The sequence below is a fragment of the Astyanax mexicanus genome, chromosome 3, assembly GCF_023375975.1.
Source record: "Astyanax mexicanus isolate ESR-SI-001 chromosome 3, AstMex3_surface, whole genome shotgun sequence".
Classification (NCBI taxonomy): Eukaryota; Metazoa; Chordata; class Actinopteri; order Characiformes; family Acestrorhamphidae; genus Astyanax; species Astyanax mexicanus.
The window spans coordinates 53,509,122-53,524,817 of record NC_064410.1 but is presented as its reverse complement, the minus strand read 5'-3'; the positions used below and the strand labels follow the sequence as shown (position 1 = coordinate 53,524,817).

At 38.1% G+C, this 15,696-nt stretch overlaps 1 protein-coding gene across 4 annotated transcripts; it reads left to right on the top strand.

The window, feature by feature from the left end:
- The first annotated feature begins 421 nt into the window (after nucleotides 1-421).
- On the top strand, nucleotides 422-14,262 carry LOC103043308 (claspin). 4 transcript variants are annotated; one of them, XM_022683341.2, is made up of 24 exons: nucleotides 422-559; nucleotides 3,710-3,824; nucleotides 4,024-4,358; nucleotides 4,440-4,601; nucleotides 4,908-4,967; nucleotides 5,056-5,128; nucleotides 5,382-5,484; nucleotides 5,612-6,135; nucleotides 6,309-6,497; nucleotides 6,590-6,744; nucleotides 7,242-7,462; nucleotides 7,556-7,608; nucleotides 7,753-7,937; nucleotides 8,639-9,158; nucleotides 9,275-9,329; nucleotides 9,589-9,691; nucleotides 9,785-9,891; nucleotides 10,186-10,347; nucleotides 10,983-11,104; nucleotides 11,635-11,759; nucleotides 11,866-12,001; nucleotides 12,080-12,153; nucleotides 12,576-12,737; nucleotides 13,912-14,262. In XM_022683341.2, exons 2-24 carry the CDS (start codon nucleotides 3,776-3,778, stop codon nucleotides 14,026-14,028), a joined length of 3,792 nt encoding a protein of 1,263 aa, XP_022539062.2. In that variant the 5' UTR covers nucleotides 422-559; nucleotides 3,710-3,775; the 3' UTR covers nucleotides 14,029-14,262. The 4 variants fall into 4 exon arrangements, with proteins under 4 accessions (XP_022539062.2, XP_022539061.2, XP_007247930.3 ...); XM_022683340.2 differs by lacking the exon at nucleotides 422-559 and adding an exon at nucleotides 595-715; XM_007247868.4 differs by lacking the exon at nucleotides 422-559 and adding an exon at nucleotides 2,422-2,643.
- The last annotated feature ends 1,434 nt before the right edge of the window (nucleotides 14,263-15,696 follow it).

Here is a 15,696-nt window from a genome sequence, read left to right as displayed (position 1 = left end):
TATAATGAAAACTTTGGTAGAGCAGTGCAGCAGAAGATGGCGCAATCGTCCAATTAACAATCTACACAGCAAAAGTGCAAGATGCAAATGACATGTACCCATATGTGCATACCCATTCACACGTTTAGATGAGTAAATGCCACTGTAGTTTGACTGCACCAGAGATTAGAGGAGGAACGAAATGCCTAATGGCTCGTTAATGGCTCTGAGGGAAGGACTTAGGCGGACAGACCACATATTTACACAAAAAAAAGATTTAGGTAACCAATTAAGGTAACTTAATATTGCAGCATATATAATAGCTGATTACTCTAGTTACGTATTAATTAACTGTAGCATAAAGCGAATGGTATGGTAGAGTGCAGTTCACCTTATCACGCTACACTTCTAATAATAAGTCCACAAGCAGTTAACTTAACGCGCATGCGCGCTACTGGTGAGTATTGGCGTTCCAGGAAAGCCATCGGCTGCAGTTTTAATAAGTTACAGCTTGAAAAGGGAGGATTCAAGTGGACCGACCCCACACAGTTTACACAGGAAAAAAGCTATTGTCTATAAGGTAATGTTGCAGCATATATTGTAGCTAGGAATTTACACACATCTGCTGCAAATAAACAGAGGAGGTTGGTGGAGTGAAGTGTAGTGGACACCACGCCACGCCAATAGGAGTTCTTGGGCAAGACTCCCAACAATACATTCTCTTACGACTGTAAATGTAAGTTACTCAGTATAAGAGCAGCAACCAAATGCTGTAAATGAAAATGTAAGTATAAAATCTGTGGAACACTAGTTGTGGGGCGCAATTCCTTACCTGTTCAAAGCCAGCAATGAAGATTGTAAAACTTATTTGATATTTGATGGAAAGTGCCTCAGTCTTTTTTCCATACTGACTTAATTACCGGCTTGTAAGCGTTTAATTTGACTTATGACTGGGCAGATGTCTTTGTTTGTCCTTTGCAACAAACCGAAAAACAGGGGTGAGCAATGTCTTCATCCAGTAAGAAACATCAGTGGTATGCACTTAACATGTGTTGAGTGTGGATAAGACTAGGCTAACAACTAGTTAATGTACAAACAGTTTTTGTAATGAATTGAAAATATTTGTTAAGTATTTAAATTTTTAAAAGTCTGTGTTCATTAGATTTTAAAAAAAGAAATTGTCAGTTTAGAAACCTTTAATGCGTGAATAGGCTAAGCTGTTTTAGCTTAAAAGCTGATAGCACCTTAACTTACGTTTTTACTGTAGATCAATGTTATGCATTCCCCCCAAGTAGAATTTCTAATTTCTGTTGTTTTACGATATGTTTATTGTTAAAATGAGATATACTGATCTGTAAAGTTATCTTGATTCAGTGGTATTGCTAAGATGACAAATATGTAATTTGACCAGTCACATTGCCAGGAAGACATCCTTATGTATTTTTTACCAATACAGTCTAAATTGTAACTATTGCAAGTGCTAATTTATTTATATGCAATGAAGATATTTGTAGTAAGTTTAAGATCTCCAAAATGTTTTTGGTAAGGTATCGCTAGTAAAATAACTAGTCAAATAGGACTGTCAGAATGATTTTTATAGATATGTAGTAGGGCTGAGTGATCTTGTAAAAATATTATGTCATATGTTCTTGCATAACAACTTCAGTTTTTTATTATTTGTGGACAGGCAGCTTTTTTTGCCAATACACCTCCCCCCTTACATGCAGGTTTTTTTAAACACATTGCATAAATAACCTCCTTGTATTTCAGTTACGCAAAAGTGTAAAATATGAAAATCACTGCCATGGAAAAGAGTTCTTTACACATTTCTGACAGAAGCACAAACCTGCCTACTGTGATTCCCTCTGGCAGCTTATAATGTAAATATGTACAATCTCGAATATCCCATTTTGAAAATCACATTAAAACAGTGTGTGTGTGTATATATATATATATGTATATATATATATATGTATATATATATATATATATACATATATATATATATATATACATATATATATATATGTATATATACATATATATATATATATATATATATATATATATATATATATATATATATATATATGTATATGTATATATACTTTTAGTAACATTAGTCATTATCTGTACATCTGATATTATTATTAATATTACTAGTAAAATAATTCACCTTTGGTATCTGAAATTAGCACTTTTTCTATTAGGAAATCCTATTGCAGAGGTTTTAAAGTTTAGTTTTACCAGTAAAAAGATTTATTTTTATACAGCAGCAAAACAACACAATGAGCTATTGAAAACAACGCGCGCTTCCTATTTTAAAGATCTGCCCAATCAGCGCGAATTTAGCACGCTGGGGATCCGGTTGACCAATCAGAGAGCTCGGCAGCGTTGACGGACGGGAGCAGGAGAGGCACGGCTGTGCTGCGCGCGAAAGGTTGAAATTGTATTCGGTTTGGAGGATCCGGCGGGAGAGGAGCTCCGGTTTCGCGCTTTACTGATCTATTATTTAAAGTTCTCGGGTAGATATCGCGCGAATTAGTCGCTGTCGGGTTAACTGCTGTTTTTAGCCGCTGCTGGAGACGGTTTCTGCTGTTTTGATGAGTTTTAACACCGAATAAAAGAAGCGGACAAAAGATGAGCCTGCTTTCCGCCGAACGGGTAACTATAACTATCACGCAGCCGGGGACGGGCAGATGTATATCAGAGCTATGTTAAATATGTAGGTTATTATGTAGAAATTTTGTGCTTTTTAACTTTGGAAACGCATATAGTTAGGTTGCTAACTGTTGTCACATTAATCACACGTAGGTTAGCCAGCTAGCTAGGTAACCTAGCTATTTGACTTGGCTTGGTGGGTAGCAAGTTAGCTAGGTTAGCTATTTTGTTAGCTCGCTCGCTAAAGGCTGGTTAAATCTCTTTGTTAGCTTGTTTGCTAGCTATATTTTGGATTAATTAAATTGTTTGTCAGTTTATTGTACATTAATTCACAAATGCTGCTCCTGTTTGTACTATAGCTGAAGGTCAGTTAATCTCGGTTAGCTATAACTAGGGGTTTACGTGTGTACAAGGTGCTTGTGGGCTACATGAAGGTTAACCATTCAGCTCCCAGAATGCAAAACAAATAAAGACAAGTATCTATCTTATACTATTGATTTAATGGTAAAGTAGAAAAAGTGGATGGCAATTTGTAGTTGTTCTGCAGTGTTATGTTTAAATAATAGTTCATTTCTTCACATGATTGACCTTAATAAATAGATCAGTTTATTAATCCCAGATGATACAAAATTGGTAACCAGCAGATTAGCAGATGCAATCTTTAGATAAGAAGTGTACGGTCAAAATCTATATAAGAAAAAGAAAAATACAGGAAATATTGTGTAAGCTAGCTACAAAGTAGTATAAAACAGTATATAACAGAAAGTGTCTGCATTGTAAAGATTCAGTCATGTACAACCTGAATGAATGTACATGGTAAAAACGGTGGAATGATCTTTAGTACAGTATGATTACTGTTGTTAAAAAACAATCTCCAGTACCATTAATCAGGCTTATTTACTATAAATGTGTAACTGTAAGGATTTTTCACCAACCTTATCACTATCTCTCTTGTCTTTTTGGCCAATCGACCAGACACCTTTGTGTTTATTATCTGCCAGCCTAATTTTTACATTTAAAAAGTAACATAAATATCTTTTTAACACTGACTTCAATGTTTGCTCTACAGCCCGTGGATCTCCCTGTAGAGAGCCCCAAGGCTGACAGTGACTCAGACAGTGGAGTAGGTTCACCAATGGAGGATGCTGTGACTGAAAAGAACACTGCCACTGAGGCCCAAGGAGGTAATCTAAAAGTACTAAAAGTATTTGTGTGCAAGTAATTTAAAATTTGCTTTCTGAAACAGGAAGTCTATGTTATGATGCACATTTTGTGTTCTCTAGTTTTGCCAGTATTATTTACAGGCTTTTATAAAGCTAGGACATGGCTATTTTCAGTCTGTCATTGTATTATAAAGACTTATTTTACTATTTTGTGCTCCAGATTCTGATGAAGACATTGCTGTCAACCGGAAGGCTCGTTCTCGAAAGGTCCTTGAAGACAGTGACAGTGAAAAGGAGGAGGAGGTGACAGGGATGGCAGAAGCTCTCGTTCTTTCAGAATCTGGTGAGGAGGAGACCACAGAGGGTGATCGAGTCAAAAAAAGCCGGGGGAAAAGGATATCCCGTATTTCCATGGACAGTGATGAGAGCGAGCCAGAGAAAGATGAACCTAAGGAAGAGAAGAAAAAGAGGGGGAAGTCACAGAGACGCAAGGAAAAGGAGAAAAACAGAGGTTCTCTAGTGAAGCGTTTGAAAGAGAAGTCGGGCGCTGTTGAAGTAAGTTAAATTTAATCATTTCTGAATTAAGTATCAAAATATGTAGTCCATTTTTGACCATAATTAATTCTCTATTTTCAGGCGACCTCTTCGGGCAAGGCTCTCAATGATAGCGGCTGCCTACTTGGTGATAATGATCTATTTGATGCTCAGCTGGAAGATGACACAGCTGATGGGGAGATGGAGGAAGCAGAGTCTCTAGATGCAATTAGAGATGCTGTGAAGCAGAAGGCCAGGCACAAGGTGGGAACAGGGTACTTTCCTGAAGGGTATCAGTTCTGATCTAGAACCTGCTTTTATGTTAAGTAGTAATGTTTGCAGGGAATTTGAAGAGAAGTGGGCATATAAGGAAATTTGAATTCACCAGTTAGGGTGTACGATATAGAATAAATATCACAATATTTGTACACAATATTTGTGATTGTAAACAAAATGTATGATTATCATTAGATTCTTAAAGGCTGCTACTCAAAAACTGTACTGTGTTTAGTACAGTGATTGTCCCAAATTCACTTTAAAATGACAGTTATTTGTTTAACCTACCTGCAGCTCCATTCTCATGACATGGAAGATGATGAAGTCAATGAAGAAGACTGCTCGACGCGTAAGGTATAAGGCGCTTATTTGTCTTTCTTTTTTAACTTCCCCTTCTCCACTGTTAATTTGTGAAGCTAATTGATTTGGATAATGTTCTCAGGAGAGAAAAGCAGCAAGAGCAAGTAAGGAGGCCATGAAACAGCTCCACAGTGACAGCCAGCGGCTTGTGAGAGGTTAGTAAATAGCTGATAAGTGGGTGAATCATTCCCATTTTAATCGCTTTTTAGTCACATGCATATGCTTGGACTGATGGTTTAGACAATTAAATTAGCCACTATTAAAGATATGAAACTTATTAGAATTATATAACTGTACAGAAGCATTTGATGGGCTTTTTGTTTTTCTAAACTGTAATTTAACATGTGATTTGGGTACTGAGGTTCTTTTTAAGCTCTTACTAATCTTGTGGTATCTCTTTGTTTTCAGAATCTACTATAGGGCTACCATACCACATGCCGGAGCCAAAGGGCATTGACCATTTCTTTAAGAGGAGAAATCGTCCTGAGGGCCCTGCTATGGTTTTGTTAAAGTATGTTTAGCATTACATTGACATGTGTCTACCAAAATGCATTAAGGGTCATAGCTAGTGGGTGGACGTTTTATATATGACAAAGTTTTTGATTTTCTAACATGATTTCTGTTTTCCTTTCATCAAGGTCTGCAAAATACCAGACCTGTCTCTCTGAAGCACCTGCCTCTACCACCCAGAGCCAAGTAAAACCATCTGAGCAGAACTCAAGCCCTCAGGCTGGCGCATGCCCGGACACACAAGACCCAGACGGCTGCACCCAGAAGGAGGGTACGACAAATAATGAGGAAAGTCAAGCTGCTGATGGAATTGCTGAGAACCAGTCAGGCACTAAAGCAAATGCCGAGCTCCAAAGCATGGAGGTTACAGAGGAAGAGGGTGCTCATCCTACTGTAGAGGTGCCTGAGGGGGCTGGATTAAACAAACAGGGCCATGAGAAGCCACAGGTTCCAGTTCAACAGGCTGAGCCTGAGACAGGAAATTTGGAGCAAGCTGGCTCTACCTTTGCTCAGCCAGGTTCAGTAGTACCCAAAACCAAGAAGGATAAACTGACTAGACTGCGTGAGCTGGGTTTGGAGCCTCCTCCAGTTGCAAAGCTATGTGCCGATGATGGTGCTTTCATCCAGCTGGAACCTGCGCAGGCAAACCCAGGTGAGTGAGCAATGCAATTGAAATTTTATGTATATTTGCATCACTGATGTGACATATTTCAGGATGGTAAATCTGTCCACATTAGGTTTAGTTTTAGTCAGTTACTATTGTATTAGGCTGATGGTCTAAAACCACCATTTACATGCACTCAAAGTAAAATGCTCTGTTTTCAGCTTTGGAGGCTCTTAAGGAGCGTTTTCTGCGACATATCCAGCCAGCTCCACGTCCTGCAAAAGAGCGCTCAATAAATATAAACGTGGTGAGAAAGGACAGTACCTCATCTGGCCAGGAGGAGCTACATTCTGAGTCAATCACTGTAACAGTGAATGAAGGGAAAGAGGAGCCTATACACGCTAAACCAGGTACATTTAATAATGTTATCTTTGCATACTTGGTACTGTGGAGTTTCTATAACCTTATATGTACTCTTAAAATTGTCATTCTCTGTCTTAAGGAGAGAAGCTGGTTCAGCTAAAGTGTCAACTGCAGAAAGCCATGGCTGTACGGCGTCAGGAGGAAAGAGAACGCCGGGCTGCCCTCCATCGCCTGGACAATGAAGACTGTGAGGATGAGGAAGAAGCCGAGATGACCGATTCTGAAGATGAAGAGGTACTAATGCAGAGAATCTTATTTCAGTATAAAATCACACACTTCATTGCTGTCATGCTGAAATGATTAATAGAAATGACATTTATTACATTGGCTTTCAATAAATATTTAAGAAGTGTTTTTTCTTCCTCCTGCGAAATGGTAATTTTGTTTCTGTTCTGATCCTTGGTATACTGCATGAGTGCATGTGTATGTTTAAAGACATGATTACTATTAGTTCAGTATTTTGTAACATTCAGAATAACACCTCTCAAATATTTTTTGAGGGTTGAGTAATAAAGGTAGTGTTTATGTAGAATATTAAAGGAACTCAAAGAAGAACTTAAAGGCTTGAATAAAACTTTGCCTGGTTAAAATATTAACCCTTTTTAAAATGGTTAAATTCATCACCAGTTCAAAGAACAATTTTAAAAGGGTGTAGTTGTTAAGTAGTGTTGAAGATTCCCAGAAGTTCTCCTTTCAAAATGTTTTATTGTTTGACCTCCTGTTCCTCATAGGGTGTTGATGAGTTGCTGGGTGGTGGTGATGGTGATGATGAAGAAGAAGCTGGAGATGAAGAGGAAGGTGATGGAGAGGAGGAGGTGGTGGATGAAACTGAGAAAGATCTTGGAAGATCACTGGAAAGAAGTCCTTCACCTTGTTTTAAAAGCCCATCTCCGACCCCATACGCTGATGGCACTTTAATGTTGTTTGCTGGAAGCTCTTGCTCCCGAACTGGGTAAGTGTGTGGGTGTCTGTGTATACGTGTCGGTTAAAGCAAGACAGAAATCAAATAAGTCTAACAACTGAATATTCTTTTTCTTAATAAAAGGGATGGTGTTAGGCAGTCCCTGCCAGCTGGTCAAGAAAGTGACTGCAAAATGGGTGAGTCTGCTGCTTTTTATTTATTTCTTTATACCTTCATAATTACACTCGTTCTTGTGTTAGTTAGGGTTATATTATTGATTCTAGTGATTTTTTTTATATACTGACTATCCTTCTTTAAAAAAAAAAAAAAAAATTCCACAGAAGATGAGGATGCCCTCTCCCTGACGAAAGAGAGCAGCCACAACAGCAGCTTTGAACTGATTGGCTCCATGATCCCATCATACCAGCCAGTCAATCGTGCAGCAGGCAGAGGTTTGTCAGCAGGTGCATTTCGTTCACCCTCTCCCTGCTTCTTCAGACCCAGCTTCCTAGGCTCGGCATCCAAGGTCAGTACCTTCTAGTTAGCTAAACAATGTACAATTTTTATTTGGAGTGTATATTTAAGCTTTAAGACACCCATTGACAAAACAATATTGCATCCAGAATGCTGTGCAAAATTGACATACAGATCCGTGAATGATTACGGGTGTGATCTGATTAGACACTGGGACTTGCCACAAGATGGCATAAATGTGCTTCCCCCGCTGATGTTCATATCAAGATGGACTTACGAACGTGCTTTGCGGTTCACTCCCTCGCTAGTTCGAAATTAGCTAAAATCCAGCAGTAAGTTTTGGAAAAATAAAAATAGTTTTGGAAAAGTCATGGAAATTTGGTCTACAAACCTTGTGTTTTAGCCAACAAATACGTTAGCTCACAAATACGTCAGCTGAAAGTTAATTTAGTAATTTAGCCCTACACAATGGATCTGACACATTTTATTATTACAAATATTGTAAACATTTTATGATTCATTTTAGACCTACTATAATCAACTTTGATTGATTAAAGTTTTAAGTGATTTATTGTATTATTGTCCATGTCTGCACTGATGTTTTAAAAATCGTATAGTCATGAAAATTTGCGTTGAAGGCATGGATAAGTCATGTAAATACAAAAGTTAACATGGATACAGGGAAGAAAAAGATGCATAATACTCAACATATCTTTCTCTTCTCTTTCTTGCTGTCTTTTCTTGCTTTCTCAGAGCTCTGGTAAGCTGTCTGAGCCCTCTCTCTCCCTTCCTGTGGAGGATTCCCAAGACCTGTATGCTGTCAACTCCCCAGGTGAGGCTGGCCCTGTAGCTGACTCCCAAGGCCCCTTCTCCCTCGAGGAGGACACGCACTCCCAGCTGCTGGATGCAGATGGATTCCTAAACGTGGGACCGCGTGGCGGCCAGAGCCGTTCTCATAAAAGGCAGCTGCTGTTGGATAACCTGGATGAGAATGCCATGGATGCCAACATGGGTGAACTGCTAGGCTTTTGCTCAGGTGGGTTTGGATCAGGGCAGAGCCAGCCTGGGGCCAGCCAGTCTGTGGCAGAAGATGAGCTGCTGGGCCTGTGCTCTGGGGCTTTCACCACCCAGCCCGGAGAGGCTGCTGACAGACCCAAAGAAGAGAGTAGTGTCCTGGAGGCAGACGCCAGCAATGGAGCAAGCCGTGAAGGCTCAGATGGAGACGTGGATCAGCTGCTTGCTCTTTGTTCGGGCAAGTTTACAGGCAGCCCAGGTACGTGTTTTTTTTTCAGTGTTCCTTTAGCAAATATTATTAAAGTAGTTAACCAATCAGCCTTGACTATTAGACTAAAGTATTGAAACATTTGTACATGCTTCTTGTTCTTTTAGCTGCTTCTCCTGGAAAGTCAGTCCCAAGTCCTGTTCTTGAAGACACATCAGACAGGTAAAGATGATTCAATGACTGATGCAATTCATGTTTTTTTTTTTTCTTCAATTGTATGTTTACAATATAAATCATGCTATCATTAAAGGTAGGATTTCTGGACAGGTAATAAGGCTAGACTAAATGTTTGAATTAAAAAAATCTCCATTTAAAATGCTTTTTAGTCCAACACTAAGCTTAAATTGCCCCATGTTATTATTTAATTAAGCATGTTTAAAGCACTATGAGCTCCTGTTTTAAATTAATGTTGTTTCAACAGCATCAAGAAAAAGGATGAAGAGGTGGAGGAGGAGGGAGAAGAAGAAGAGGAGAGCAATTGTGAGTTTCATCTCATGTCAGATGTGGACAGCCTCAGTGAGAAGGTAAGTAAGCATTTGGATGGTGAGGGTGTGCATGTGTGTTACAGAAAATTGCAGACCAGGAATTTAATCGAATAAGATTTTACACCTTTACAGGAGGAGGCTGAGGCGGATTCAGACATTGAAGGAGGAGAGGATGATGGCGAGGTAGGGGACGAAGAAAGGGAGGCAGTCTTCGGTCATCGTCCTGGAAAAAGGAAGATGTGAGTCATGTTAAGCCTGTACATGGACATTCACGAATGCTTCACTGATCAATTGTTCTGAAATGGCTCAAGCTGAAATGTACATTTATTTTAGGGCTGCACTTAACATTGTTGATAAAAACTGCTTAAATAAATTGTTACCTCGATGTTAACTCAGGGTTAACTCTGCTTTACATCATATATAGCAACCCTGGAGTATTAATATTTGTGCACCTAACCAATTAGGTTAAGTCACCACAGCCCTAGTTTAGACAATGATTTCTCTGAGCTTTTCTATTATGTTTATGTATTTAGGCGAATGGCTGAGTTTGTGGATTCAGAGGCTGAGCTGTCAGGCAGTGACTTGGGCAGTGAAGATGAAGATGATGAAGGAGGTGATGAATATGAAGAGGAGGAGCTGCAGGAGGAACTTCCATCAGATGAGGAATTGATGGACCAGGTCAACAAAATCCACATGTAAGTTCAAGTATGCCCTGCTGTAGCTTTCTTGTAGTTAAGCTAATGAACAGTCAAATCTTAATTCTGCAGATTGTATGTGTTTTTAAATTATTTGTCATTGGTTCGATGGAACGAGGTGTATAATCTTTTAAATGATCTGTTATATAGAAGAATAACAGTATTGTAAACATCTGGACCCGGTTAGATCCCCAATCGCAATGTTTAAATACGTATTGTGCATGTGCAGCACGGCGGAAGTTTACAAAGCTGCACATTAATCTTCACTTTCATCCACTGGTTCCTAGTCATGGGCGGTGGGACTGGCATCCAGCTCACTCACTTCGGAATGTTCGAAGACATGGAGGACATTTAGCTCTTGGTCTCGCCCCTTCTTTAACAAGAACATATGAATTGGCTTGTCTGAGTCCGCCATCGTTTTAATGGTGTTAAAGAAAAAAACAAGTGCTAATTAATGGTTAAAGCCTAAAAAATGGAGGCTCTTGGTGTGTCATGAATGGGCTATACCACTAGGTGGCAGTATATGCGTAAAGGAACTTAACTTGGTGAGCGATTTGAAGCATCTCATCAGCTGAAGCTTAAACTTTGAGCTGTCTAATGCTGATAAATCTGTGGTTTGTTTGTGTTGTTTATAGGAAGCAGATCATGGATGATGACAAACGAAAGTTACGCTTATATCAGGAGCGATATCTGGCTGATGGAGACCTACACTCTGAGGGACCTGGCCGAGAGCGTCGCTTCCGGTGGAAAAATATTGGTATGTTTGGGGGGTGATGCCTAAATGCACTGACAAGCTAAATGCCGTGGGACCACAACCAGAGCTGCTTTTTTGTTTTTTGTTTGCACAGACAGTTCTAGCCATATGCAGCCAATCCCAACCTTTACCACCCACTGTGGATTGTTACGCTTTCTGTGACCTATTCCCAGTACATACAGGATACTGTGTATTGAGAAATATTAAATGCCCACACAACTTATTGCCATCAAGCCTTGCATCAACTAAATCGCATTGCCTTGCCATGAGCACACTGACTGTTGTTTAACCTCACTCGCAATATTAAACTTCTCAACTTTATACAGTAGCTTTCCCAGGGCACCCTGTGAAGTAACACTTCCTAATCAATTTACATACTGCTATCCCTTGACTTTTGGCATGTCCGTGTATATGCTTAGGTGAGGAGGTGACCAGTTCTTTGGTATAAACATTTAAAAATCTTGAAAGGATACAATAATGCACTACTGTAGGTGACTGACTGTTTTTTGCTGACCGTTTTGCTCCATGTTCAGATGATGGCATTGAGTTTGGGGTCGGTCCTCGTGAAGAGGAGGAAGAAGAAGACGAAGAACTGGATCCGAGTGAGCTGCAGAGGCGTAAGGAGCGTCTGGAGAAAGAGCAGTGGCTGCGAGAGCAGGTTTGTGGCTGGAAAATAAATTCTGATTTGGTTTTGTTTAAAAAAAAAAAAAAAAAAAACTGATGTAGGTTTTAAAAACATTGTTTTCCTCACTCTTGCGCTGTAGTCTGAGTCTCAGACGAAGAAAAGAGAATCTGTTGAAGACGACGATGATGATGAGGAGGAAGAGAAAATAGGAGAGGAGGACAGTCAGTTCATGAAGCTGGCCAAGAAGCTTACTGCAAAGACACTCCGCCAGAGAGGTGAATGTCTCAATAGCACAACCCTGTGTATCCATTACGTGTGCTTCATTAGACTTAACTTTGTATTTTGTTTTGTAGGGCCCCCCTCAGCACCCCTGCAGGAGAAGGCAGCCCAAAACATCAACCCTTTTCAGAAGCCCACTCAGCCTATGGTTAGTATCAATGTCTTAATATGAATTAGTAATTTGACAGCAAACTCTTACTTTCTGCATACTATAATGTTCTTATTTGTTTTACTAAGCATATTTGTTTTATTCATTTTTATTTTATATATATATATATATTTGCATTGGAGCCGATATTGACATAAATAGTGTATAAGATATTGGGCGGACACTGTTGATCCACTTACTGATCCAGATTCCAGTCCCACACATTTTAACCTCAATCCACAGCACCTATAAAGTGACAAACACATTCTAAACTGAATAACCAATGTTTTTTTAAGCTACTGTCTTTGCTTTTTTGTTTAGAATATTATAATAATGATATATATATATATATATATATATATATATATTTGTACACACACACACACAAATCTTGAACTTTTGTAATTTGTTTTTCCACACAGATGAAGAGAGGGTCTTTGCTTGGTCAGCCTCGGGCAATGCTGCAGAAGTTGGCCAACATTTCAGACAGCAACCCTCTGGCACCACGTAACACACGAGGATTCCTCTTCCAGACACTGTCTCCAGAAAAAGACTCTTCTGCGTCTGCTCGCCCCAAGACTCAGGTACTTCACCCCATATGATTATATGAACCTGCTTGCAATATTAATCTAAACTAGATGGGGGTAATGGTGTAATTGATGGCAAGTACATTGTAACAGTACATTGGTTTAGCCCTGATTTCCCCCTTGTTGGCAGCTCTTAATGATTGCTTGGCTCAGCATTTATTTGTTCATTGTTTAATGATGCCTCGACAACAAAAAGATAAAAACAGGCTAGACATACTTTCCTCAAATGTTTGTAGACACTCATTGTTGACACACACGTGCAAAGATGCACGCGCGCACACACAGCTGATCTTTTTCCTGTACATATTGCAATCTGTGCTTTATGTCACTGGTCAGTCAGTTTCAGTAGCCTGCAAATCATGACTTCACATTTATAAGCGAAGCAGTGTAGCGTGAAGAGAACAGCATTCTGACCTAGTCATATAGGGTCAGTTTTACAGACAAGGATTAGGTGTAGTTTAAGACTAGGCTTAATCTCTGTCTGAGAAATTGGCCCACAGTATTTACATGGCATAATCAAAGAGAATTTGTATAGTTTGATATGTAAACCACTAGGTGGAGCCAGAGTGTTTAGTGGTATGATTAATAGTCTGCACCAGTATTTAAGTGAAAGCGTTGTAAACCTATTAAAGTGAAACAAAAATCTTACAACCCAGACTAGTTTAAATCACTGAATTATATACTTTGAAAATTAATTAAAATTATTTGTCCTTAATTTACATTTTGTGTTGCAATTAAAGTAAATGATCGCACAAAAATAGGCAATACTGTATTAAAACTACTTCCATTTGTGTCTATGTAAACAGACATTTTAACAATTTTATTTTCCTATTGTTATTTAAGAATTCTTGCTCAAGTATTCTTGCCCCGTTGGAACAAAATTGACTGACTTATGCATGGGTCTTAATTCAGGCTTCATGTTATGTAATATTGACTAAATGAATTGGTAAGTTATTTGACACTGTATACAATGTAAAGCTAAATTTGTCACTGTTAAAAAGTAAAATATAATAAGTATAAAATAAATTTTTATATATATATATATATATATATATATATTTTTTTTTTTTTTTTTTTTTTTTTTTTTTAGACTTTGTCAATCTGTAAGCTTTTTACTTGTATAAACAAAACATGAAGATGATCGTGAAAATGTTCTTTTAAATTTTTACAGGTGAAGAAAAGAAGTCAGACGGAATCTATTACCCCTCTTGCGAAGCGACCGTGCCGAGAAAACTCTATAAAGACCCCCGGACCTCCAAGAAGTGTGTTCAGTTTTCTGGAGAACTGAAGCTGCTTTCAATCTTCTTGTTATTACTGACCTCTAATGAGCCTACTCTTAATTACGTCATGTCTCGTGGGGACTTGAGCCATTTAAGTTTGGTCCAGTCTTCATGATTATTACTTGAGTTTTTGAAATAGGTTGTTTTTATACATTTTATCATGTAAATATTTTGAATGTTTAAATTGATGTATTTTATTTGTTGTAAAATTGTAAATTAAAGTGTATTCTTTATGCTTTTGATTTTGAATTTCTTTTTGTAGGCCAGGTTCTAATCCATTTAATTCAGTTCAACTTAATTCAGATATATTTATGTAGCAATTTTTTCAACTAATAATGTCTCAAAGCAGCTTTACAGAGATCCAGATTCAGGCATCTTTTGAGTAAACCAAAGATGACCAAAGGGTAACTCATTCTTCTATATTAGACAGTGAATACAAGTACAGCAAATACACCAGATAGCACAACAGTTCCAAAATGTATGCAATTCAGTAGAGTTCTGTCATAGGATATTTTATTGTATCATAATGACTTTTATTGTATCGACAGTAAGCTTTTGAACCATATTGAGGATTCCTTCAGTGCTTAAAAAACACTGAGCAAAATGTACTTCATTACTGTACTGTATCTCATTAGAGAGTATATTAAACCCTGCTTAATGTAGAATTAAAAAAGTCAAAACATTGCAATAAATATTGTGTATCACAATATTTAAAAACATTTTAATCATATGGCCCAGCTGTACAAATTGCTGATTTAACGGTTTATTAGAGCTTACTATAGCTTTGAATATTTTTTTTCAACCATGTACCACTTACAGGTCTGCAGTGCTCTGAGAGAGAGAATCAGAGCCTCACCTGAGATCCCCCTTTAGAGATTTAAATCGTTCACTTATCACATCCCTTGAGCTTCATGACTGAGCCCCACGTTAAGTCCTAGTCAGATTTTTTTAATGTAAGCTTGATTTATGCTCTTGTCGAAGCTCATCTGCCACATTCTCATCTAATTTGCTCAACATTCTGAAAACCACAGTAGCCATTTCCATCCTTAATCTGGAAGATCTAGGGGCCTCTTTCTTACCCTACTTTTTTATTCCTTATTTAATTCTGATTTATAGTGTTGTCAAGTGAACTGCTCTCCTCTATGCCAGCATTCTCTCTTTGATGACTTTCACCAAGAATTTACATAAATTTGTTCTTGAGAAAAACAATAGATGTATGATTTTGTTAAAACTTTTGTAATTGGGTTTTAAGAAGACTGTATATCTTAAAAACAGGGGTTAAATTATGTCTAGTGTCTATTTAAGCAGAATTGGGAGCATTTGTTTAGAACATTAGGGCTAAAATGAAAGAATTGTGTGATACACTGTATGGACAAAAGAAATTGGACACTTAATTTTTTGGAAATTCTGAAATCAAGGGTACTGTATCTACTGCACCAAGAAAGAAATGTAATGTAATGAAAGCGTATGAACATTTTTTTGAGAATGTTTGGGATCAGCAATACAAACTTAAATGATCTCAGGATGTTGGTTGTTCACCACTCCACCTCAATTTGCTTCAGGTTCAAGTTCATTTAATTGGTAATACTTATCTGTAAGTCAAGCTTTGTGTATTTTTACATCTGTCTCAGCAATAGATGCAACTTAAAATAGCTTAATGCATTAATTCTAAAGGG

Coding starts and splice junctions, on each gene's coding strand:
- LOC103043308 (XM_007247868.4), top strand. CDS start 2,620: ATGAGCCTGCTTTCCGCCGAACGG. Junction 6,745..7,241: donor CCGATTCTGAAGATGAAGAG/GTACTAATGCAG, acceptor TGTTCCTCATAG/GGTGTTGATGAGTTGCTGGG. Junction 7,609..7,752: donor AGAAAGTGACTGCAAAATGG/GTGAGTCTGCTG, acceptor AAAATTCCACAG/AAGATGAGGATGCCCTCTCC.